General features: G+C 35.9%; 1 protein-coding gene across 1 annotated transcript in view; it reads right to left on the reverse strand.

Moving 5' to 3' along the window:
- The window catches only part of DMD (dystrophin), a 2,099,690-nt gene that overhangs the window by 1,489,585 nt on the left and 584,187 nt on the right, over positions 1–25,918 (reverse strand). The window contains exons 12-13 of the mRNA XM_032618871.1: positions 20,569–20,719; positions 2,673–2,792 (exon numbers count right to left, since the gene is read on the reverse strand). Of these exons, the coding sequence (XP_032474762.1) occupies positions 2,673–2,792; positions 20,569–20,719 (271 nt within the window). The remainder of the gene's footprint in view (positions 1–2,672; positions 2,793–20,568; positions 20,720–25,918) is intronic.

Consider the following 25,918-nt stretch of genomic DNA (forward strand, 5'->3'; position numbering starts at 1 on the left):
GAATTAAATCAAAGATTATCTTTCCCAGTTTTCCCCTATCTGTACCTCTTTACTAAAGACAACTGGGTATCCATTTTGAGGCTCTGGTACTTCAGCAAATTGGAGAGAAATGGATTAAGGCATTGTGGTGACATGGGAGGCCATGGAGGAGAAAGAAGGTGTGGGGTAAGCGTTCAACACTAACAGGTCTTCAGGAATCAGCTATGGATGACCAGACCCTGCTTCAACAAAAGCTCTAAAGCATTCTTCTCAGGTTCCTGCCAGGTTTTTTTTTTCCTCCTTTTGTATTGAGTCCATATACCTTTTTCTCTTTCCTAAAATTCTTCCTATTACTTCTAATAGAATTCCTCAGGGCCCAGTATGAAACATGATAGCTCAGTCTCTGAAGCATACATGGAATTCTTGTCACATGCAGAGGATATTTGGGTTGCTGTTTAAGTGACTTCTCTAATGTATTTGTTTATCTGTCTTTTTATTCTTTATTATTTCTTCTCTCCTCTTTTTCTACCAACTTCTCTACCTCTTCTGTTTCTTTATAAAAATTAAACTAGTTAAGACAACATTACTTGTAAAGAACCTAAGAAAGAATCATCAAAATTCCAAAGTCAAATGAGAGCCCAGCATTCCAGGGCAATTCCAACTAATAGTTAAATAAGGCATAGAATTCAAGCATGGATTCTTCTGGGACTGATGGAATAGGAAGAAAGAAAGGCTAAAGTGGGGGCCTTCTCACCACTTAAGTCCTTTAACTCTGCTCTTTTAGACACTAATCTAGATTATCTAAAAGTCAGGTGACAGTAACAGAGATGAGGGTTCAAAAGAGGAAAGGGGGTTGAGGGGAAAATAGGAGGCTGGGAGGCTACGGTCAACACTAATTAAGGGGGGGAGGCAATCATATACAAATGTGGACTGAGTTTGTGTGAACTGGGAATAGCCAATACATGTGCAGCTATCTTAGTAGATGCTTCTGGGTCAAAGAAATAAAGACATAAAATAAGGTAAAAAATGAAAGCAAATAGGATAATAAATATAGAAAAGCTTAGGGCCACCACTCTTAATTCATCCTACCTAGGATCTAACCCAGTCACCATCTGTGAATGCTATAGACTGTTTTTCAAGGTGGCCTAGTCCCACAGGCATCACCTTGGAAATAATTATATTCTAAATCTAGTTGTATTAGGTCTTGTGGTGCCAAAGTGACTGTTTTTCAGTTGTTATTTTAACTGGAAGTACTCTGTGACTTAGAAAAGTCTCTGCCTTAATTTTTTTTTAACCAGTCACCCTTCTAAACTCTGCCTCCCAGCCTTCTTTTATCTTTTCTGAACATTTCTAAGAAACACTGAATATTAGATTTTTACCCATCTGTAAATAGTCACAACATTATTGTATCAGAACTATGGAATTCCGTAAAATGGGTGTAGCAGTGGCCTGTAAGTCCTTTAACCAGTCGTGTGTGTGTGTCTGTGTACAACAAATCTGATCATATATGCAATGATACATTATAATATTGGGTGTCATAAACCTTTTCAGATCTGTAATCCCTGCAATTTCATTGAAACATAAGCAATTAACATGAATCACTAGTATATATTAAGTGCTCAACTGTAGCAGTTCAACAGTTTCGTCTTTTTCATTTAATGATGGAAAGTGAGATAATATTGTTGGAGATTGGCAGTCTAAAACAGTAACCTTAGGAAACGACATTTCACTGGGATAAAAAGAACACAATTCACACAAAAAGAGAAAAAAACAGAGATAAGGCTTTTTTATAGGTTAGGTAAGAGAAACTAGGTTTAGAAAAACCTTGGGCTTATAAAGCTATTTAAACCCACATTGACTGGATCCTCAGACGTGTTAGACTATTGGCTTCTAACTATCACAAAGGAAAGGCAAGCATGTAGTGGGTACAATGAATGCCTCAAATATAATCTGTGGTTGGGTAAATATGTGAATGTATGTGTCACATTCAGAACAATAAACTGTTGTTATTTTCCCTTAATGTTGATGTTTTGGTATATGTATATATGCTTTGCTGAAATTAAAAAAATCTTATAACAAAACTTTATCACTTCCAGTTAGGAAGTAAATATGAAAATATCCACATTATCCTTTATTAATATATACTAGTTATATTTCCAAGGACACAATTACTATGAGTCAGATTGAATGAGGGATTGAAAGGCTAAGTATCTCCTACAACAAAACTTCCAGGGCTTAAGCATCCTGCTATGTCCTCATCGAGACTACAGCTGAAGGCTTCCAGGAAAAAATATACTGAAGGTGTTAAATTTTTTCTTATTTGACTGAATGTGATCCTTTTTGTGTTTTCTTACCTTTGCCCTCTCTTAGACTGTAGGTTTGAAGAGAGCATAAATAATACTCCTCTGACGAGTTATCTAATGCATGCTATTCAACTATAATTAAAAAACAGATCCGCATTTATGTATTTCCCCAAAGGCCAGGAAGCTAGTGTGAGCAAACAGCATATAACGAAAAGGAAATATGCACAAACATCCCACAAATGGGACATAATTTGAATTAGTTTAAATGAATACACTGCATTCTAAATATTTGTAATGTACAAATTACATTTAAAATTTTCTAAATATTTTCTGAATTGCAATTAATTATTTTGAATGACATATTTAGTGTATTAAAGAAAATACTCTGACCTTAAGTTGTTTTTCCAAAGCAGCAGTTGCATGATCGCCACTAGATTCATCAACCACCACCACCATGTGCGTGAGAGAATTCACCCTGACTTGTTCCTGTTCCAGGTCTTCTTGAAGCACCTGAAAGATAAGTTTTTTTAAAAAGGAAATTAAAATAATAGTCTCCTGCTCTGTATGCCAGAAACATTTCTTCCCAAATGAGTGTGATTTATTTCTGCCATGTTTTGGGTAATACAGTTTTTTATTAGACTGGAATCATTTCAAGCAAATTTTTTGCTATGGTGCTCAGCAAAATTTGCACGTTTTTGTCAATTGAATGTGAAAGTATATAGAGAGAAAGCATCTGTTGAGAAAGGCATACTAAGATATGCTGCCCGTTACCACACTTCCTCTCACTTTTTCAAGGACTTCTCCTAAAATACCTGGCCGCCTCAACCATCTGCAATGTCTTCTTCTCTACAGTTCTCCATTATCAACCAAAACAAACAAAACAAAACAGACTCTTGACCCAAAAAACCCCTCCCGCTACTGCCTCATTATGTGTTCCTCTTCACTAAAAAATATTTTGTTTTCTACATTACTCTTTCTATTTCCTTACCCTACTATTTTCCCTTTACCCACTATCCCATTAAAACATCTCTTATAAAGGGTGCCATCAATCTCCAGGTTCCCAAATCCAATAGCCATTTTTTGATAGCATCTTACTTGACATTTTGATTACTAACCTAATTAACCACTCCTTCATTCTTGATCCTCTCTTCTCTCTTCCTGAGCTTCATGTACCACCCTTCACCCTTGCCTGATTATCCTCCTACCTCACTAAGAACTGCTTTTTAGCTCCTTTGCTGGTTGGTTTCTTCTCCTCTGCTCAACTATAAATCAGATGACATTCCTCTGGATAAAAACCAATGGAATCCCATCACACTAAGAGGAAAAATCCAAATCCTTGAACCTGAAATCCTTATATGATCTAGCACCTTCCTGCCTCTCTAATCTAACTGCATACCGTTCTTGCCCTCTGACACTATGTTTCAGTCATGCTTGTCTTCTCTCTCTTCCACACTGTGTCAAGCTATTTGCTCTACCCCAATTGCTCTTCCTCTGTATCTTTAAATAATCTCTCATTCTTATCATTCAGGACTCAGTTTAAGTGTCACCTGCGCAGAGACGCTTTTCATGAAGATGCTATCTAAATTTGCTTCTTAGTTACTATTTCTATAACTTTTTAAACATAACATTTTCACACTCAGATTTTTCTTATGTATTAGTTTAGTCATTTGTTGTGTGTCTTTACTTACTGGAATATAAGATCCACTAAAACAGAGATGCCCCCTGTCCTTCTCACTACATATTCCAAGCAACTAAAGATAAACAAACTCTTGTTAAATGAATAGCACCATGTGGAGGGGTGAGGGCAATATTCACAGGTGAGTTTGACCCTTCCTGACTGCATAAAGATTACAATCTAATGGGTGAGATTCCTTTTTTAAAGTGTAATAACAATTATACTATCAAGCACATATAACCCAAAACAGTATTCCAATCTTTTAAAAATCACAGTGTATAGATTTTTTGTAAAGATAAACAGGAATAAACAGACAGTAAAGAGAGGAGGACTAAACAGAGGAGGCTGCTCTAGATCCAAGACACCCTGCTTGGGAGATCCAGTTCCTCCAGGACCTTATCACACTACACTAATTATTACCTGGAAATCCCTAAATGAGTATGTAAAATTCCTGGTCATCTAGTCTGCCTCTTAGAACATGTTATTATATAATACAAGAATGAAGAAGCAGGTTTGGGATAGAGCCTGTTACTTTCTAGAAAACCTGGCATCCCTACTTGTGAAACAATGATGCCTGGCACCTATCAGACTAGCTCTTAGTTATTCGAACCCTGTGGCAGGCGTAAGGGAACCTATTAGAATTAGCTACATCACAAACTCAAATGTTTGAGCATTTTTATCCTAGGACTTTTATTTTTCAAGTCTCAACATTTTAGAGCACTATATAAAATCACTAACTTTTACTTCCTCTCTCCAGACTTTCACGGTACATTTTCAAGTGAAGCAATTTAAAATAAAATGACTATGCACCTATTTTGTGTGTGGAGTCTATACTGCCTATCACACCTTTGACATTCCAGAGCTTACACTGGTTAATAAAACTCTTTCTGCCATGAGGCTCAAAATGGAAACATTAACATTCAGAGTTGCCCTTGAAAGTCATGTTAAGTCTGTGGTTTCTGAGTTATATAAGCTAGGACTGGGAACATTTCAAATGTGTCAGCAGGAATTTTAAAAATAATAATTAAAATAATATCTTGGTAGCCAATATATCATAAATTGGTTTAATTTGGCCAATTCTTTTTTCCTATCACTCAAGTATGAGAGTATATTTAATTACATATATTAAAGACAATTAGGAAATAATGCTATACTATTCACATTTTTTACATTTTTATTGTTTTCATATTTTTTAGTAAAGGAAACAGAAAATCATTGTTTGAGCCATGAGGTACTTATTTTGAAACTCAGGTTGCATCTTTCTAAAGCATATGTGATCAAATATACTAGTTATTTTCTCCAGTACTTAGATTTCTGATTTTGTTTTGCTTATCTATTTCTGTAATCAGAAATTATATTCTTGCCATAGTGATCAAGGGTTTACATGTTATGCTTTTGCTGACGTGCTAACACAAAGTACCACTAAAGCTAGTTGTGAGTTAATAGCTTTAAAATCAAACATGAGAACCATCTGAACTTACACTCAGTAGAGGTAAATAAAGGAATATGGGAAAGGTTCTCAACAGTGGATGAAAATCTCGAAGAATGCATAGCACTGCAGGAAATTAGCACATACTCTATTTTATTTAAGTCATTTCCAGTATCTCCTTTTCTCTTCTATGACTTTTTCAAATTATATCGTTTCTTCTACTCCTAATCAGGGATTAAAACAGAAAAGCTTAAACTGACCTTTCTAAGCATACTCAATAGCTGCAAGAGAGAGCTATTGCAACACTGTAATCAGTTCCTATTTTCCCAGACCTCAGCTCCAAAAATAAATATTAATGAATATCACGGTATTAGCTAATCCCCTTATTATTTGCCAAAGACAAAAGACTATAAAATATCCAACGTCCAGAATTCATTGTTTTTAATGAAGTTGATTCTTAGAATTAGCAAAAATGCCATCCAGAAAATGGTTAGTTTAAAAAGTTAAAACTTTCTGTCAACCTATGTATCCATGAATAAGGGCCTTGATCATTGGTATAAAGTACACCCTCCTGCTTCCCTCTTTGAGAAAACATGGATTCTCAAGGCAACTAATTTTTAAAGTACATTAAAGTTTTAAAAGCTATTTTACAATTAATTTTAATTAAATATTTACTTCTTATGGATTTGAATTTCTCATAGCTGGATTTATACAATGGAGGTTTACAGTTGATTTGCTAATTAAACTGAAATATGAGCCAAATTATTCCAAATACAGATGTATCCCCAGAGAAATACACTAAAATTTTTGCCTATCAGAAGAGAATGTCTTCAGGTTAAAATACTGTAATATATGATTGTTAAAGTCTGTTTTTCTTTATTAAAAGAATATAAATTATTTACACAGAGATACCTACTAGGTATTTTATTATGTATTTCTTGCCAGTATTTTTCTTAGACTAATGCATTTGTTACACTTATCAAATTTAAAGAAAATCTGTCATGCTCCTAATTAAATTTCTATACCATTATTAGATACAAATGTCAGCAATGTTTGTTTTCTAATGTCAACTAACAATCCTTTTTTTCCTTATGACAAGAAAAAAGGCCAACGGTGAAATTTAACATTAAAAATGCTTAGATTTGACCAACTTAGATTTTGTTATACCTCTGTATAACAAATAATTCTATTTCTTATAAATTATTCTCTAGTTAAAGAATCTGACCAAATTTGTTGTTCCCTTAGTACATATTCACATCTTATGATTTAAATATGACTTTTCTCTATTTCCTTCAAATGTTTCAGTGGTACCGAATTCTTGCTCTGACCCATGAGAAGTTGGTCTTCAAAATCTGGCTTAGGACAACCACTGAAGAGTCACTTCAATGTTTACTTCAGACTTATGCTATTTTATCCTTTCTTAGCATACATGTGAAATACTGTTTGGAAAATAAAGGCATGGAAATATGTAAGGCTAGGGAATTATTACATTTGACACTTAGAGGTGAAGAACAAAAATTAATAGAAAGGTAGAGTAATAGAAAACAAAAACAAGGTTGGATCTCCAGTAAGTTCTATAAGAGGTTATACAATACTTCCCTTGGTCAGAGTATATGCTCAAAAACATGAAACAGGAAAGGACTGTGGTTGCCTATATGTATAGTTTATTACTACTTCTACTTCAGTGATTAACCAACAGGAAATTACCAACACTTGCAGGTCCTACACACACACACACACACACACACACACACACAGAAACAACACAGATCATGGGTTATGCATGGATTCTAAGGCCATCTACTCCCACATATCACTTTAAATTAATATAATTAAAATATGCTTAGTAAACTATTAAGTTTAAGTGATTTATAGTTTTTAGCTTAGCCAAATAAATGTACAAAAAAGGAAAGACTGATGAGAACAAAACTTGAATTGAATATAAAATGTGCAAAAGCTTAAGAAACCAGAAGAGTTTCTACAAACATGGGATAAGTCTAACATTTAGGAAAGTACTATCTTAGAAAATCCAGCTCAGGAACCAAAAAATCCCTAGATACTCATGAACAGTTAGCTAATGCAGTACATCTGGATGTGAATTGATTTTATTTTCAAATAAAAGCATCCCAGGCAAATCAGAAAACTTTATGATTTCTTAGGAAATGATGGGGGGTAGGCAGTATATCATTCTCGTTACTTTTTCTCTTATGGTCATTTTTACGTCCTTATTTCCATCACCTCTGCACTGGGTTAGGCTCTGTATTCCTTATTCTATCTATTCCCTGAATGAAATGATCTGGAAATGACTTGCCATTTTATTTTCCGTCCAATATTCACTTTACTAAGCCTGAGTGGTCACAGTACTGTCTAGTTCCCCATGAGGATCTATTTATAGTATGTACTTTTGTTATAAATTTGCTAAATACTTTAAATAGGCTTCCTCAACAGGCTCTCCTAGAAGAGCTTTTATTTTGATACCCACTTACTTAAACATTCTTGCATAGTTATCTTAGTCTTTATAGCAAACCCATTTTTTTAACCTTTTTGTTAAAAATAAATGTTTATGTTTCTACTAAATCCTAAGCTACCAAAGGGGGGGCCCCTAAAGACCATTTCTATGATGTTTTAAAGATTTAAAAAGCACCCAATGCTTACCAATCCCAGGAAGGGGGCTCAGTAAATGTGGAAAACTGTTTTAAAAACAGAGCTGACCATTAATGTACCCCTACATCTTTCCAAATATAAGTAGAAAAGGACATAGTATGGAAGACAGAGTGACAAAAATATGTGCATGTTTAAAGGTGTGGGATCTAACATCAGATTTTCTGAGTTTGATTCCTGCATGTATTGCTAACCAGCTATGTGACCTTGTGAAAGTTTCCAACCACGCCAAGCCTCAGCTTCCTAATTTTCAAAACTGGGATAGGGCTTCCCTGGTGGCGCAGTGGTTGGGAGTCCGCCTGCCGATGCAGGGGACACAGGTTCGTGCCCTGGTCCGGGAGGATCCCACATGCCGCGGAGCAGTTGGGCCCGTGGGCCATGGCCGCTGGGCCTGCGCGTCCGGAGCCTGTGCTCCGCGGCGGGAGAGGCCACAACAGTGAGGGGCCCGCGTACCGCAAAAAAAAAAAAAAAAAAAAACTGGGATGATAAGAGTACCTACTTCATTAGATGGTTAGGAAGAATGAATAAGCTACAATTGGTTAGCACCTTGCCTGGTACACAATAAATACTAACAGCTAGTTAGTTCTAAAAACTCATATTTAGGCACATTCAGAACAAAGACTTTAAACCATACTGCAAGAATCCAATATTCACTTAATTTACCCTCATCTTATTCATGCTGTCATCCTCCAATAAGCATTCTATGTACAGAAATAGAATGTGGTTTTGGAAATCCAGGAAAAGAAGGGCTGAAGTTACAGTAAAGCTTTAGGATCTGAAGAAATATATAATACATTTTAAATCCTTAAATAAGACTTTAACTTCCAAATTATTTACATGAGATTAACAACAGTAGCTTTAAACTAATTGATCAAGTGGTCTCATACGTTGCTGAAAAATTACCATGGTCAGACGAGCTATTGCATGGAGTGAGGAAATATTTCATGAGTGACAGATCCTAATCATTGAATAATAGCCCTCAATTCTCCTAACTTTCCTCCTCCCTCTACAGTCCATGCATGCATGCATCTATCCATACATCCTACATACAGTTATACCATTGAAATCAGAAATTAAAGTGAACACCAAGAAAATCTAATAAATAATTACAAAACGTCATTAGCCTGAAAATAATTCTTGAAAAAGAAGAGAACAGGATTATTAGGAGAGAGGGCTAGGGTGGAAGGTTTCAAGTGTACCACAGAGGAAGTTATCTGCATTGACTGGCTAGTATGTAGATGTAACATTCAATTCTACTGATTATCTTCCAGTTCAAACATTACCGCCATTCTCATGATGAGCCCATTTTCTTCAATATTCCCTTTCTAGTCCCTTTTTCCATAATTTTAAAGAAAGAGCTTCAGGATTAATGTTGAGAAATCACCTCCTTAAGCATCTTGACTCTGAGCATTTCATACACAGCCACTACTAATGCGTTCTCTTTCCCTACTGCGTATTCTAAGTTTGAGGACTTGTATGCACCCAGTCTCTCCATCTTTTCCATCTAGATATTCCCAAGCCTGAGGGACCGAGTGCCATACTTCTCTAATCTCTTTGCTACTCTCTGCATTTGCTCTAGCCTCTAGGATCGCCACTGCAATCAAAGTTACTGGAATCTCAGAACAGACGAAAAGAGTCTGGGTTCAAAGGCAGACAGGTCAAGACGACAAGCTCAAGTCTACGAAGTACTATTTAAGTTACCTTAGGCAACTCAACCTCTCTGAATACATTTAATTATCCACAAATTAGGGATTTAAATCCCTCCAGGACAGCTTTAGTACTGGAGTGAAATGAGATCGTACATTAGAATCAGTGACTGCAGTACTTAGTGGAATTGACAGGTAGTGAAGTAATGCTTATTTTCTTCTATTTCTGACATCATCGCCTTATCATTTTGTTCTTACACTAAGATGCATGGAAATAGCTCCTCTGGGCATCAGTATTTATTCCCAATACCCTTGATAATTATATTATGTATCTTTAATTACTAAATATTCTCAGTGTGCTGAAACTATAGAACATCATGTAAAAATATGTGCTTCAGTAGTTTTTTCATTCTCACTAGATAGGACCTAGATCTTTGTTAATGGAATATTAAATATTATCCAGTATAAATTATCTGAAAAATGTAGTTCCACTGAGTAACAGAGTACTACCAGTTGTACTACTAGAAATCATTCTGCTCATAACAGAAATATTAAACATAAAATGATAGTATACTGTAGTTAACAATTTTATATTCCTTAGAAATATACATAATGAAATATTCAACATTACTTTTATATGAAATTAGATTTATGGTCATGCATTTTGTTATAAGATACATGAACTTATTTTTCAAGAAAAAATATTTTCTTAAAATTCATATTATCATATCAGTTGTGGCTTTCTTGTGAAGAATTTTCCCCTAAAATGCATTCTAAAATGTTTTATATACTTAAATAATTCCTTTACATTATTAATGTTGCATTACCTATGGAAGGGAACTGAAATTAATTTGTATTGGTTCAGGAAAATAAAGATACTTTAGCTGAGACCAACTCAATTAAGTGAGAGATAGGGTCTTTTTCCTTCCTTCTTGCTTTACGCTCCCCAGAGGGCAGAAACTTCCTATAAATAAGCATTATAGGAGAAATTAAGTATAAAAAATAAGCTGGGTATCTCTAAGAGAGGGGGTCTTGGATAATTACATTTTGGTAGATGCACTGATGTACTTTAAAACAGGGCTGGGGCTTCCCTGGTGGTGCAGTGGTTGGGAGTCCGCCTGCCGGTGCAGGGGACACGGGTTCGTGCCCCGGTCCGGGAGGATCCCACATGGCGCGGAGCGGCTGGGCCCGTGAGCCATGGCCGCTGAGCCTGCGCGTCCGGAGCCTGTGCTCCGCGGCGGGAGAGGCCGCAGCGGTGAGAGGCCTACGTACCGCAAAAACAAAAAACAAAAAACAAAAACAGGGCTGTAACATTTTGAGCCATGTTACTGAATCAGTGCTCAGTAGTTTCTAATTAGTCACCTGTTAGCTGGAATCAGTTGATCTGTGAAAATAAGGACATAGGTATGGATTTCATTATTATTTTTTAATTAAATTAAATTAATGGCATTATCTATTATGAGAAGTTACCCTTGGAATTGCTGCTTTTTTATAGTATGTTGATGGGAAATTAGATGTCTTCTCAACTAGATTAAAAAAAATTAAAACTGAGTATCATGCATACACTACTCTGTAGACCATAAAGCGTAATGTTGTCCCTTTTTACATTAACTTGCCACTCCTTTATGCCAAAAGAATTTTATTACCATACAAATCAACTTTGCTTGAGTAAAAGTCATGCCTTATATAATAATAACAGCTAAGATAATTTATATAATTCTGGGTATCAAGTATTATTCTAAGTGCTTTTATGCAATTATGTAGTATATATTTTTATCAACCCTATAAGATAGGTATCATCATCATCATCATCACCACCCTGATTTCATACTTGGGGAAACTGAGGCACAAAATGCTTAAGTAACTTTTGCAAAGTCATTCAGCTCACAAGTGATAGAGCTGTATTTTGAACCCAGGCAGTCTGCCTTCAGAATCTGTGATATACTGCCTCTCACATAAGAGATATTAATATAGCTCATATAAGCATAAGGGATAGATACATGTTTCTTATAACTCATAAGGCACATGAATAGAAACTTAAAAACTCCTGTGTTTAAGTGTATGCGTTTGTGTGTGTACTCAGTCGAGTATCAGGTTTTACCCCTCTAGTGATACTCGAATTCAACCTATTACATTTGAAAAACTACTATCACAATGCTTGCTTTAAAAAATACACACACAATAGTTAGGTCCTCCTATATGCTCTTACTGTTTGAAAATAATGTTAACAATGGTATGTCTTAGTGACAAATGCTAATCACAAAACTTGTGTTTAATATAAGGTTTTGAGTATTAACAGGAAGTTCAAGTTACTTTTATCTAAATGGCTTAGTTTCTTTATATACTACATTTTTTTCTTACTTTTCTCTCATGAATCTTTCCTATTTGGATAACCTCTCTTGAAATCTGTTCATCATAATGCTGTCTATTGATATGATCATGCCATCTCCCACCTAGAGGATGCATGCTTTTCTCCCATGGTTCTTATTCACTGCCCCTTGAAGGTCAAGTAATGTCCATATGGAAACCAAAGAAAGAGACAGAATAACATTTCTAGGCCTTCTCTCTCCTTTCTAAGTAAAAATCTCGGAAGAAAGGTTACATTGTAAGCCCAGCTTAAAGGGGCAAGAAAGACCTGATCAAGCCTAAGACTGAGGCCATAAGGGCAAAAAAGAGTCCTTATAATTTATAGGAAGTTCAACCTAACTCACAAGTTCAACTTAACTCACACAAATTTAAAAACAAAGCTGTAGGATTACAGACACTATAATTTCTTTGGCTGGTCCACTGTGCACATATTCCTCATGAACTGGCCATGTGTGGTAGGTAGCCAGCTGAGGATTTGATTCCATTGAATGGTTTTCCTTTTCCGCATAACCAAGGCTCACATGCTTGATTTCTACAGACAAACACAAGTATGACTGCTGGGAGCATCTTCTATGACATTTATAAAACGATGCCAGGGTTATAACCATTAAGATATTTGAACAGAGAATGAAACAGGGAGAGAGGAATGAAAAAAAGCCAGAGTTAGTGAGAGGGCACCAGAGATAATATTTCCACGTAAGTTGCTTTAAAGATGTGTTCCTGGGGCTTCCCTGGTGGTGCAGTGGTTGAGAGTCCGCCTGCCGATGCAGGGGACGCGGGTTCGTGCCCCGGTCCGGGAAGACCCCACATGCCACGGAGCGGTGGGCCCGTGAGCCATGGCCGCTGAGCCTGCGTGTCTGGAGCCTGTGCTCCGCAACGGGAGAGGCCACAGCAGTGAGAGGCCCGCGTACCACACACACACACAAAAAAAAGATGTGTTCCTTCTTCACCTATATGAGTTGTTTTCTTGACCCAACTCACAAGTTTTATTTTACTGTTTATTTTAATTGTAAGTTTCACGTCTCTGTCAGAGTGGAAGCAATGATGAAGCTTCTGTGTGTGATAGAAGTAGTCAGAACAATTTAAAGCATTTGATCCAAACACCATTTACTGAGCATCAGTTATGTGCTAAATACTTGGCTAGACATTGGGGAAACACGTAAGAGGCCTCTCTGCTTCTCTGGCTGTAGCATAGTATATATGTATATTTTTTTTTACCAATTATATTGTTTACCTTTACTGCCATAGCCATCAAACATTCATTAAGCACTTACGCAGGGAAAAACTAGGAAATAAAATGGAATTTCTAAGCAGTAACTAATAACATGTACTTTTAATCTTGCTAAAGATGTAAGAGAGCTTATTAGTCACTAAAAGCACTACTTGATTCTATGGCATTCTCAGGCTTTCCAGAATCACTCATGCTCCTCCCAATTACTGCATTTCTATCTTAGTATTGCCTATTTTTTAAAAATCCAACTTTGGCCTCCCAATTGCCCAGTCTCAGAAACTATTATTTTGAACTCTATGATAATTCCCTAAATCTAGTCTCTTTGGTTCTGCTGTTGATTTTCAAAACATTTTTAAACAATTTTCATAACATTTTTTAAACAATTTTCATTGACATTGCTTTGATTCAGGCTCTATATACTTTACGCAGTATCTTCCTAACATATTCTGGCCTCCTGTTCATCTGTGCTCTAGTTTATCTTACAAGATATGTCTTCCTAAAATATAAGATAAACTTTCCAAAATTGCCACTCTCCTCAGTTTCACTTATCTTCAGTAATGGATCCCTATTGCCCACAGACTAGCTCCAAATGCTTGTCTTGAGATCAAGACCCTCCACGATCAGGCTGTGGTCCTCCAGCAGTGAGCAGAGTGCAGCACATAACCTAGGCAAGTGACATACCTTCTATTGCCCCATCTCATTTCCTATGCCCAACAAATCACTGTTTCTAACATTCTCAAGCCATCTGACATATTATGCCTTGTATAATGGTCACTTGTTTTCTGTGTCATTATCTGATGTACTAGCATGTGAGCTTCTGGAGGAAGATTCCATACACAGTAGATCTCTGTATTCTTCACAGCAGCTATTTTGCTTTAATAAGTGTTTGTTCAGTGATATGGAATAAAATTCAATGGAATGAAATGAAATGTCAAATCCTTTGGCAGGATTACACCTAAATCTTCCCATTACATAACTATCTAGATCATTTTAAAGGTCACCAGAAGAGAATATTTCACAATCTTGGCAATCCAAATGTTTGTGATTAACTAAGCTCCAAGGAAAGGATAGGTGACTGAGCTTCTAAGAGGGCATTTAATTTGTATTAATCAGTACTTAACAAAGACCATTTACTGAAGTCGTAACATAGTGCACATGTCACGATGATACCTGCAAATTCTAATAACTTGTATGGTAAGGATTTTGTTGATGTTGTTACTAAGTCAGTGTAACTAGTAACAAAAGTCTAAACCTCTCATAAGAATTGGTAACAGCTAGTAAACTAAGCTTTAAACCTCATGTTGGTGTGACTGTGCTACAAGACAAGATTCCTGAGTCAACTATTTTCTTTTTGATTAAAATACCCTCCAAAATAGCAAACTGCTTTCCCATTAATGAAAGTTCAAGCCCCCATAAGACTTTTATTGTCCTCAGTAATATTGTCACTCCTTCTAGGGAAATCCTTTCATTCCTTATCAACATCACTAATAAAATCTTTCTCTTAAGACAGAAATAACCAACCAGAATTATTTCTGACGTGTTCCTTCACAAGAAGATTGAGAGCTTCAATTTGTTCACTCCCAAGAGAATCACTTTTGGGTGACTCAGATCTAAAGTAAACCTCTAAATTCTTTCCCCAAAGCAATAGCTATGAAGAATGACTGGTCTCTTCCAAATTTTGCAGCAAATTGAACTTTTTCCAGTTACCCCGGGTTAACAGTTTGGCTAGATTTAATAGTAACCACCAATATAGGATCGATCGTTTTACCTTGCCTAATTGGCAGACTCAGTAAAAGTGACTTATTTCCATGGCATTTTACAGTGGTTCAATTTCTAGCCTGCCTTGTAATAAAATGCTGTTGAAATGAAGATAGCAAAGGATGCTGCCACAGAACAGAGAGAAGCATATCTGTAATATGCATGGTGTACTTGCAAGATTTGCCCTCCAACTGAGAGAGAGAGAGAGAGCGCGAGAGGGCACGCACACGCCAGAGTCCTCTGACCCGAGCAGAATTTAAATCCATTCCCAGAAACAAAACCTGAATCTCTTCTTTAATTCTGTCATCTGTAATCATCTCTTAAAAAAATAAAGAGGATGTACTGTCTATGGATATGAAGCTAAAAAAACCTAAATGTTATATTAGGTGGGAAGCATGGAAATGCAGCAGGGTGCAGTTACTTTATGACTACTCCAAGGTTACTGATGTATTTCATTGTCAGAATGAGAAATTTTCTTATTTTCATTCACTAACTATCCTTGGGAAGAAATGCTGCAAAGTAAATCAGTGATTATTTAAATAAGGCTTTAGTTTGAATTCAGTTACCTAAAGAAAGAACATTTATCCCTTCTTCTGTTTTATGAAGCTTGGAAAAATTAACAAAAAAAAATTTACTCCTTGTATACTTCTAAGAAAACATACATGTTTCCCATTTAAATAAATTCAACTCCTTTATAAATTGTTTGATTTTGTCAAAAAATTTGCTTCTCATTGTAATTACTTCAAGTAACAAAAGAGAATTATCAACTGTCAGGCTTTCTCTTAGCTATGTAATATGTTTTTCCATTGTCTTAATTTTATTAAAAAATATATTGTGAGGTGGGTTTAAACAGTTAAAGGTGGAAGATGGCCTCGCTTTCTGTGTCAGCAAACCAATTCCTTCTGCTTTTCCTTACACACTTATATGAATAAATCCTAGATGTAAATGATTACATAATCAACTTGCATATAGTTCTGTTGCTTTCTTTTTGTTTCAAATTATGCTCTTCAAAGTAGTTTCATATTCATCAGAAAAGGCACATTTTCAAGTAATGGACAACTATTCAAATTTTATTACAATATTAGTCAGATACTTTCCATTCCATTCATTCTAAATCTTCCAGAGCAAAGTGCAAAACCTTTCAGGTAATTGGCAGAATATGAAGACCTTAGACAGCCTAACCTCAATGCTCTGTTCCTGGTTTCCAGATGAGACCTTTACTCATAGTTGCCCTAAGTCATTTACCCTTATGGCTACCCTACCATTCTCTGCCACTTCTCTCCTTCTCTTCCTGGCTTCCTCCTTAGACTCCAGGCATCCAATGCTGACATCCATCCCTCTGATGTTCAATGTTACTGCCTGTAGTCTTGTCCTTGCCTGAAATGCTTCACATTCTAAAACTAATCGGAACATTAAAACCATGACTGGAAGGAACACTAAAAATCAAGTGGCTCAACACTTTTATTTCCAAAGTGAAAATATGGAGAACCTGAGAGATTCAATAATTTCTGAAAATTACATATTTAGTTAATGGTAAGCTGGGATAGTACTCTGGCTTCCCAGGCAAGAAGGCTGTCTTAGGTTGAGTTCGTTCCTAAACAGACCCTAAGCCAAATATTTGGGTACAAATAGTTTATCTGAGAAGTCATCTCAAGAGACATCATGAGCGGGTAGAACTGTGAGACAGTTTACCCCATGGACATCTGGGGCCCAGTCTTGCTGGGAAACCTCTGAGAAACTGGGAATTGAGAGATACCTTGGAATCATCCCACCACTGGGCAAGGATTCTAGGGTACTTATCCATCATTTCGCATCCCTCCTTGGTTAATGGCAGCTCTGGAAGCACTAACTACTTTTTGCCCATGTTCAAACTGTCTGAGACTCTCCTGTGGCCAGTAAATGCCTTCAGACAGAGAGGAAGCCACTGGTATATACAGAAACTGTCTGCACGCAACTTCCAGTGTAGGCCAAGGGGAAGAGAATGCATGCATGGTCTACCAGAGGAATGAATGCATGATCACACAGAAAAAGTGGTCCAGTTCAAGGTCTAGCACTGGCTGTAACTACTTTATCAGATATTCAATTAAAACCTATGTGACAAGTGAACCTCTTTTAGTCACAATTTCCATGTGAAAATTAGAATGCAGCTGATGCTTTATTTTTTCCCAACGGGGTAGCAGACGGGATTGCCATAGCTATGGCTCTCCCCAAACTGTTTTACCTTAAGCTGCTGTGGCCAAAGGATGGCTCTGGCTGCAACAACAGCAAAAGCCAGCCCCATTCTTCACTGAACCTGAAGTTCATTAAATAAAAAACAGCTCTGGAACTTAAAAAGAAAGGTATCTTTCATCTGCATGAAAGAATTGTGAAGCTAGGTATGACAAAAAGTTATATTAAAAAAAAAAAGAATGAAGTTGGGTGAGACACACATTTAGGAGGTATGAGTTGAGGGAGCAGATATTTCCTTTCAAAGCCATAAATCCAAGAAGCACAGAATCCTGAGTAGAGTTGTCAGATATGATCTAGGATGCCCAGTAAAATCTGAATTTCAGCTAAACAATAACTAAATGGGGACATATTTACATTTAAAAAAAAGTTCATTGTTTATGTGAAGTTCAAATTTAACTAAGCTTCTTGTACTTTTATTTGCTAAATCTGGCAACCCTAATTTTGGGCCAATCATGAAGGTTCTTGTGTGTGTGCATGTGTGTGTGTGTGTGTGTGTGTGTGTGTGTGTGTGTGTGAGAGAGAGAGAGAGTGAGAGAGATGATGGACGGAGCAAGGCTTTGTTCCTACAGTAAAACCCAGAGCTAGTTTTATAATGGTTATTAGAATGCAACACTGTCACAATTTACAGATGACATGATTTTATATATAGAAAACCCTAAAGACTCCACCAAAAAACTGTTAGAACTAATAAATGAATTTAGTAAAGTCACAGGGTATAAAATCAATATCCAAAAACCTGTTGCATTTCTATACATTGAAAACAAACTATCACGAAGACAATTCTTTTTTTAAAAAATCCCATTTACGATTTCATCAAAAAGAATAAAATGCTTGCCAATAAATTTAACCAAGGAGGTGAAAGACCTGTATGCTGAAAACTGTAAGACACTGATGAAAGAAACTGAAGAAGACACAAATAAATGGAAAGATATGCCATGCTCATTGAATGGAAGAATACTGTTACAATGTCCATATACCCAAAGCAATCAAGGGAATCAATGTGATCCCTATCAAAATTCCAATCACATTTTTTCATGGAAATAAAACAAACAATCCTAAAATTTGTATGGAACCACAAAAGGCCCCAAATAGCCAATGCAATCTTGAGAAAGAAGAACAAAGCTGGAGACATCAAGCTACCTGATTTCAATTTATATTACAGAACTATAGTAATCAAAACAGTATGGTATTGGCATAAAAAACAGACACATAGATCAGTGGAACAGAATACAGAGCCCAGAAATAAACCCATGCATAAACAGTCAATTAGTTTACAACAAAGGCACTCAGAATATACAAGGGGGAAAGGACAGTCTCTTCAATAAGTGGTGCTGGGAAAACTGGACAGCACATGCAAAAGAATGAAATTAGACTTCTAACTTTTACCTTACACAAAAATCAACTCAAAGTGGATTAAAGACTTGAATGTAAGACCTGAAACCATTAAACCCCTAGAAGAAATCATAAGTGGGAAGCTCCTTGACATTAGTCTTGGAAATGATTTTTTGGATCCGAGTACAAAAGCAAAGGGAACAAAAGCAAAAATAACCAGTGAGACTACATCAGACTAAAAAGCTTCTGCACAGCAAAGGAAACCATCAACAAAATGAAAAGGCAACCTACCAAATGGGAGAAAATACTTGCAAATCACATATCTGATAAGGGATTAAAATCCAAAATATCCAAAATATATAACGAACTCATACACCTCAACAGCAAAAAAAAAAAAAAAATCTGATTAAAAAATGTTCAGAGGAACTGGATATTTTTCCAAGGAAAACATATGAGTGGCCAAAAGGCACATGAAAAGATGCTCAACATCACTAATCAGGGAAATGCAAAGTCAAAACCACTATTATCAAAAAGACAAGAAATAACAAGTGTTGGGGAGAATGTAGAGAAAGGGGGATCCTCATGCACTGTTGGTGGGAATGTAAACTAGTGCGGCCACTGTGGAAAACAGTATGGTTGTTCTCCAAAAAATTAAAAATAAAACTTACATATGATCCAGCACTTCCACTTCTGGATATTTATCTGAAGAAAACAAAAATACTACCTCGAAAAATATCTGCACCCCCATGTTCAGTGCAGCATTATTTACAATAGCCAAGACATGGAAACAACCTTAGTGTCTATTGATGGATGAATGGATAAAGGAAGTGTGGTGTATATATACATTGGAATGTTGTATATATTCCATAAAAACACATAAAAAATAATAAAATCTTGGCTGTTTGTGACAAATTGGATGGACCTTGAGGGAATTATGGTAAGCAAAATAAGTTAGACAAAAACAAACACTGTATGATTTCAAGTATATGTGGAATCTAAAAACCACTACAAACAAACAAACAAAACAAAACTTACAGATGCAGAGAACAGAATGGTGGTTGCCAGAGGGGAGGGGGCTTGGGGACTGGGTGAAATGGGTGAATGGGGTGAAGAGGTACAAACTTGCAGTTACAAAATAAGTAAGTCATGGGGGTGTAATGTAGAACATGGTAACTATAATCAATAATATTATAGTGCATATTTAAAATTTGACAAGAAAGTAAATATTAAAAGCTCTCTTCACAAGAAAAAAAAATTCTAACTTTATATGGTGGTGGATGTTAACTAGACTTATTGTGGTGGTCATTTTGCAGTACATACAAATATTGAATCATTTTGTTGCACACCTGAAATGAATATAATGTCATATGTCAGTTATTCCTCAATTAAAAAATGGAAGCTGAAAAGAAAAATATTTCTGTAGAAATTCTAATCACAGAAACAATAAATACTTTCTGGAAACCAGGGAGCATAACTGTAAGTGTACAAATAAACTGAAGAAAGGTAAGATGGAAATATTAAAATTATTAGATGCTGTATTTTATAGGAAAGCAATGTTACAGATGTTCATTTTTCATCAAGCTTGGCCTGCTCTAAGACCTTATGAATCGAAGGTAAAGCCATGTTTAAAAAATCTTGCCTTATTACTTAAATTTGCTTTGCAGGTAATCCCTACAGAGACCCTCTTCTAAGGAACCAAAACTTTAATAAATCACATAGCCGGCATTGTTCTCTTCCAGGAATATATTTGATTTTTTTCAAATATGAAATGCCTAGCTATTTTGTATTTGAAAAAGTAAACATCGCAAAAAGTATTAGGTAAGAATTATTTTAAAACTCTTCTCAATTGAAGCTTTAATTCTTTCTCATCTGTAAACCATGGCATGTGTATGTACGTAATACACATATACACTTAGTTTGTTTTTCAGATGAAAACAAATAGCATAAAATATACTAACCTTATGTTGTTGTACTTGGCATTTTAGGTCCTCAAGATCAGGTCCAAAGGGTTCTTTTTCCATTTTCCTTGTTCTCTCTTCTGTTTTTGTTAGCCAGTCATGTAACTCTTTCAGTTGCTGATTCTGGAGATCCATTAGAACTTTATGTAAACTGAAAATTTGAAAGACGCCTATTATTGCCTCTGTCAAAACAACTTTACTTACTATTATTAAACCTATTACTAGGTAAAACTATTGACATTTATAACTAAATGTGTGTTCACATGGTTTGGCATCATTGGACATTAAGAAGGAAGGTAAATAAAGCCCATAATCACCTCTGAAGTTATTCTTTCTTTAACTTATTATAGTTCACACATCCCAATTTTTAGAAAGTTTCACATAGCTAACTAAATGTGAACATGCTAAATAAAGTGTGAGCCATCTCTGGTAACTGAGTTAGTAGTATATCCTGGCAATCATTTGTTTATATATCCATTATTTTAATTTTACTATGTGTGGTGATAAAAGACAGCCACAAAATTCTTTGTCATGCCATCAAGAGATGGAGTCCATTTTCCATGCTCATGAATATGGAGTGGCCTTGTGATTTGTTCTGACCAAAAGAATGTGGCAGAAGTGACGCTATACGAGTTCCAAGCATAGGCTGTAAGAGAACAGGTAGCTTTTGTATTCTCTCTGTTGGAACCCAGCTGCCATGCCCCAAGCTAGACTACTGAATGATTAGAGACCATCTTGAAAGTAACTCTGGAGGATAAAATGCTCTCTTAGAAGTTGAGCTTCCTGATGAAGCCCAATGAGTGACCCCAGTCATACCACGATTGCAGAACAACAACCTAGATGAGCCCTGCCCATATTCCTGATCTACAGAATCACGATATAATTATAAACTTTTGTATTAAGCCACTAAGTTTTGGAGTCATTTGTTATGTAGAAGTAGATAAGTCAAAGACTGCATTTTTGGTTTTTTTTTCCAAAAAAAATAGGGTAATGTAATTACCTATTACCAATGGATAATGGATTTAAAGTCCAAAGGCTTGGTTTTGGTTCACAGCCTGGCTATATGCCCTAGAACTAACTTCTTAAACGTTCTCAATTTGAATACCGGCATCAGGGACGTGAGACAATATCTTGCCTATCAATCACACAATTTCATGGTGAGGATGAAAGGTAAAATTTAGGTTATTTCACAATGTTGATTCTTCCAATCCAAGAACATGGTATATCTCTCCATCTATTTGTATCATCTTTAATTTCTTTCATCAGTGTCTTATAATTTTCTGCATATAGGCCTTTTGTCTCCTTAGGTAGGTTTATTCCTAGATATTTTATTCTTTCTGCTGCAGTGGTAAATGGGAGTGTTTTCTTGATTTCACTTTCAGATTTTTCATCATTAGTGTATAGGAATGCCAGAGATTTCTGTGCATTAATTTTGTATCCTGCTACTTTACCACATTCTTGATTAGCTCTAGTAGTTTTCTGGTAGCATCTTTAGGATTCTCTATGTATAGTATCATGTCATCTGCAAATAGTGACAGCTTTACTTCTTCTTTTCCGATTTGGAATCCTTTTATTTCCTTTTCTTCTGTGATTGCTGTGGCTAAAACTTCCAAAACTATGTTGGATAAGAGTGGTGAGAGTGGGCAACCTTGTCTTGTTCCTGATCTTAGTGGAAATGCTTTCAGTTTTTCACCATTGAGGATGATGTTGGCTGTGGGTGTGTCATATATGGCCTTTATTATGCTGAGGAAAGTTCCCTCTGTGCCTACTTTCTGCAGGGTTTTTATCATAAATGGGTGTTGAATTTTGTCAAAAGCTTTCTCTGCATCTCGAGATGATCATATGGTTTTTCTCCTTCAATTTGTTAATATGGTGTATCACATTGATTGATTTGCGTATATTGAAGAATCCTTGCATTCCTGGAATAAACCCCACTTGATCATGGTGTATGATCCGTTTAATGTGCTGTTGCATTCTGTTTGCTAGTATTTTGTTGAGGATTTTTGCATCTATGTTCATCAGTGATATTGGCCTGTAGTTTTCTTTCTTTGTGACATCCTTGTCTGCTTTTGGTATCAGGGTGATGGTGGCCTCATAGAATGAGTTTGGGAGTGTTCCTCCCTCTGCTATATTTTGGAAGAGTTTGAGAAGGATGGGTGTTAGCTCTCCTCTAAATGTTTCATAGAATTTGATTCAATGCAACCCCTATCAAACTACCACTGGCATTTTTCACAGAACTAGAACAAAAAATTTCACAATTTTTATGGAAACATAAAAGACCCTGAAGAGCCAAAGCAATCTTGAGAACGAAAAATGGAGCTGGAGGAATCAGGCTCCCTGACTTCAGACTATACAACAAAGCTACAGTAATTAAGACAGTATGGTACTGGCACAAAAACAGAAAGATAGATCAGTGGAACAGGATAGAACACCCAGAAATAAACCCACGTACATATGGCCACCTTATCTTTGATAAAAGAGGCAGCAATGTACAGTGGAGAAAGGACAGCCTCTTCAATAAGTGGTCCTGGGAAAACTGGACAGGTACATGTAAAAGTAAGAGATTAGATCACTCCCTAACACCATACACAAAAATAAGCTCAAAATGGAATAAAGACCTAAATGTAAGGCCAGACACTATCAAACTCTTAGAGGAAAACATAGGCAGGACACTCTATGACATAAATCACAGCAAGATCCTTTTTGACCCACCTCCTAGAGAAATGGAAACAAAAACAAAAATAAACAAATGGGACCTAATGAAACTTCAAAGCTTTTGCACAGCAAAGGAAACCATAAACAAGACCAAAAGAAAACCCTCAGAATGAGAGAAAATATTTGCAAATGAAGCAACTGACAAAGGATTAATCTCCAAAATTTAGAAGCAGCTCATGCAGCTTAATAACAAACAACCCAATCCAAAAATGGGCAGAAGACCTATATAGACATTTCTCCAAAGAAGATATACAGACTGCCAACAAACACATGAAAGAATGCTCAACATCATTAATCATTAGAGAAATGCAAATCAAAACTACAATGAGATATCATCTCATACTGGTCAGAATGGCCATCCTCAAAAAATCTAGAAACAATAAATGCTGGAGAGGGTGTGGAGAAAAGGGAACACTCTGCACTGTTGGTGGGAATGTAAATTGATACAGCCACTGTGGAGAACAGTATGGAGGTTCCTTAAAAAACTACAAATAGAACTGCCATATGACCCAGCAATCCCACTACTGGGCATATACCCTGAGAAAACCATAATTCAAAAAGAGTCATGTACCAAAATGTTCATTGCAGCTCCATTTACAATAGCCCGGAGATGGAAACAACCTAAGTGTCCATCATCAGATGAATGGATAAAGAAGATGTGCCATATATATACAATGGAATATTACTCAGCCATAAAAAGAAACAAAATTGAGCTATTTGTAATGAAGTTGATAGACTTAAGAGTCTGTCATACAGAGTGAAGTAAGTCAGAAAGAGAGAGACAAATACCGTATGCTAACACATATATATGGCATTTAAGGAAAAATATGTCATGAAAAACCTAGGGGTAAAACAGGAATAAAGCCACAGACCTACTAGAGAATATGGGGAGGGGGAAAGGTAAGCTGTGACAAAGCGTGAGAGAGGCATGGACATATATATACTACCAAACGTAAGGTAGATAGCTAGTGGGAAGCAGCTGCATAGCACAGGGAGATCAGCTCGGTGCTTTGTGACAGCCTGGAGGGGTGGGATAGGGAGGGAGACGCAAGAGGGAAGAGATTTGGGAACATATGTATATATATAACTGATTCATGTTGTTGTAAAGCAGAAACTAACACACCATTGTAAAGCAATTGTACTCCAATAAAGATGTTAAACATAAAGATGTTAAAAAATAAAATAAATAAATAAACCATAAAATGCCCAAAGAGGAAAAAAAATTATGTTATTTCATCCATTAATTCAACAAAAAGTTGAGACTCAAATGAGAAGTATTAGTACCTGTTTTAAGGTAAATATTCTTCATGAAGGCATGTTTACAGCATTTTTGAAAACCATAGTATACTGCACACTGATCTCTTTGTATCAATAAAGAGGACATAATTCCAGTTAGAAATTTATTATTCTGATTTATAAAATCTTTACAAGCAATTTCCAATAGTCTGCATGTTTAAACATACAAAATACACACATAACTGAGAGTGTTTTAAAATAATTTAGATTATACAATTTACCATTACACCTTTAACCTTATAGAGACACATGTCCCCTGAGGCACACTGTAATCCAAAGTCTATGAGAACAAGCTTTCATTTATCAAACACAAGAAGTAGATGTTTTATTTTTATGGGAAACAACATAGATGAAGCATCCATTTAAGTGGAAGCAAAAACTCAAAAGTTGCTAGTTTAAGTCTCTTAGACAATGAACACCATCCTGACATTGCAAGGTATATAAATCTTTTACTTTATTGGTTTAGTCTATCCCTTGAGAACTGACTTGATAATAAGATTTCATGAGAATTGGCTGCAATATCATTCCTTGTGTTTGTTGTTTTTCCTGCCCTGTTTGTTGTTACATTGAGCTAAAAATCTCACAATGTATAAACTAAAGAAAAAATCCCACATTATTACTTATACTTGAAGAAATGTTTCAAGTCTAAGACACATGTGTTAGTGTTAATAAGGGATTTCATTTAAATATATATATATATTTTTTTTTTTTTACTTTTGGACAGACGTTTCATTCAACAAATATTCACTGAGTTCCGTATCTGTGCTGGAAACTCCTGTTTGTTAGGAACAGACAAAAGAAAATATCCTTATATTCAAGTAGCTTAGAGACCTTTATGGAAATTCATACATCAACAATTATAATAGTACAAGGAAATCATTATAATTAGATTTATATACATTCAGAGGAGACATAAAAGCAGCTCCAAGTTGACCTGGGCTCATTATGAATGGTGTCATTACACAACACATAGCCTGAGGGTTGAGACTTAAAAAACTGAGTCATACACTTATTAAATGTAAAATTATTGAGTACTTAGATATTATGAATGGAGAGGTGAGAAAGACCCACACAGCCCCTTACAGTCACAGATCTTACATTCTGAGGATGGGGGCCACAGATAATACATAGCTCATTAGGCTATTAGTTAATTGTAATTGTGATCATGCTATGAAATGAGAGTAACTGAACTGAGTCTATGAGGTAAGGAAAGGCTTTTCTGAAGCACTAATATTTGAATAACTCTAAAGTCTGAAGTAAGAGGAAGTAATGAAGAGGAAGGGGTAAACACTTTCTAAATAGAAGAAATCACCTGTGCAAACGTCCTGAGGCATCAGAA

The sequence above is a fragment of the Phocoena sinus genome, chromosome X (genome assembly GCF_008692025.1).
Source record: "Phocoena sinus isolate mPhoSin1 chromosome X, mPhoSin1.pri, whole genome shotgun sequence".
In the NCBI taxonomy this organism is placed as follows: Eukaryota; Metazoa; Chordata; class Mammalia; order Artiodactyla; family Phocoenidae; genus Phocoena; species Phocoena sinus.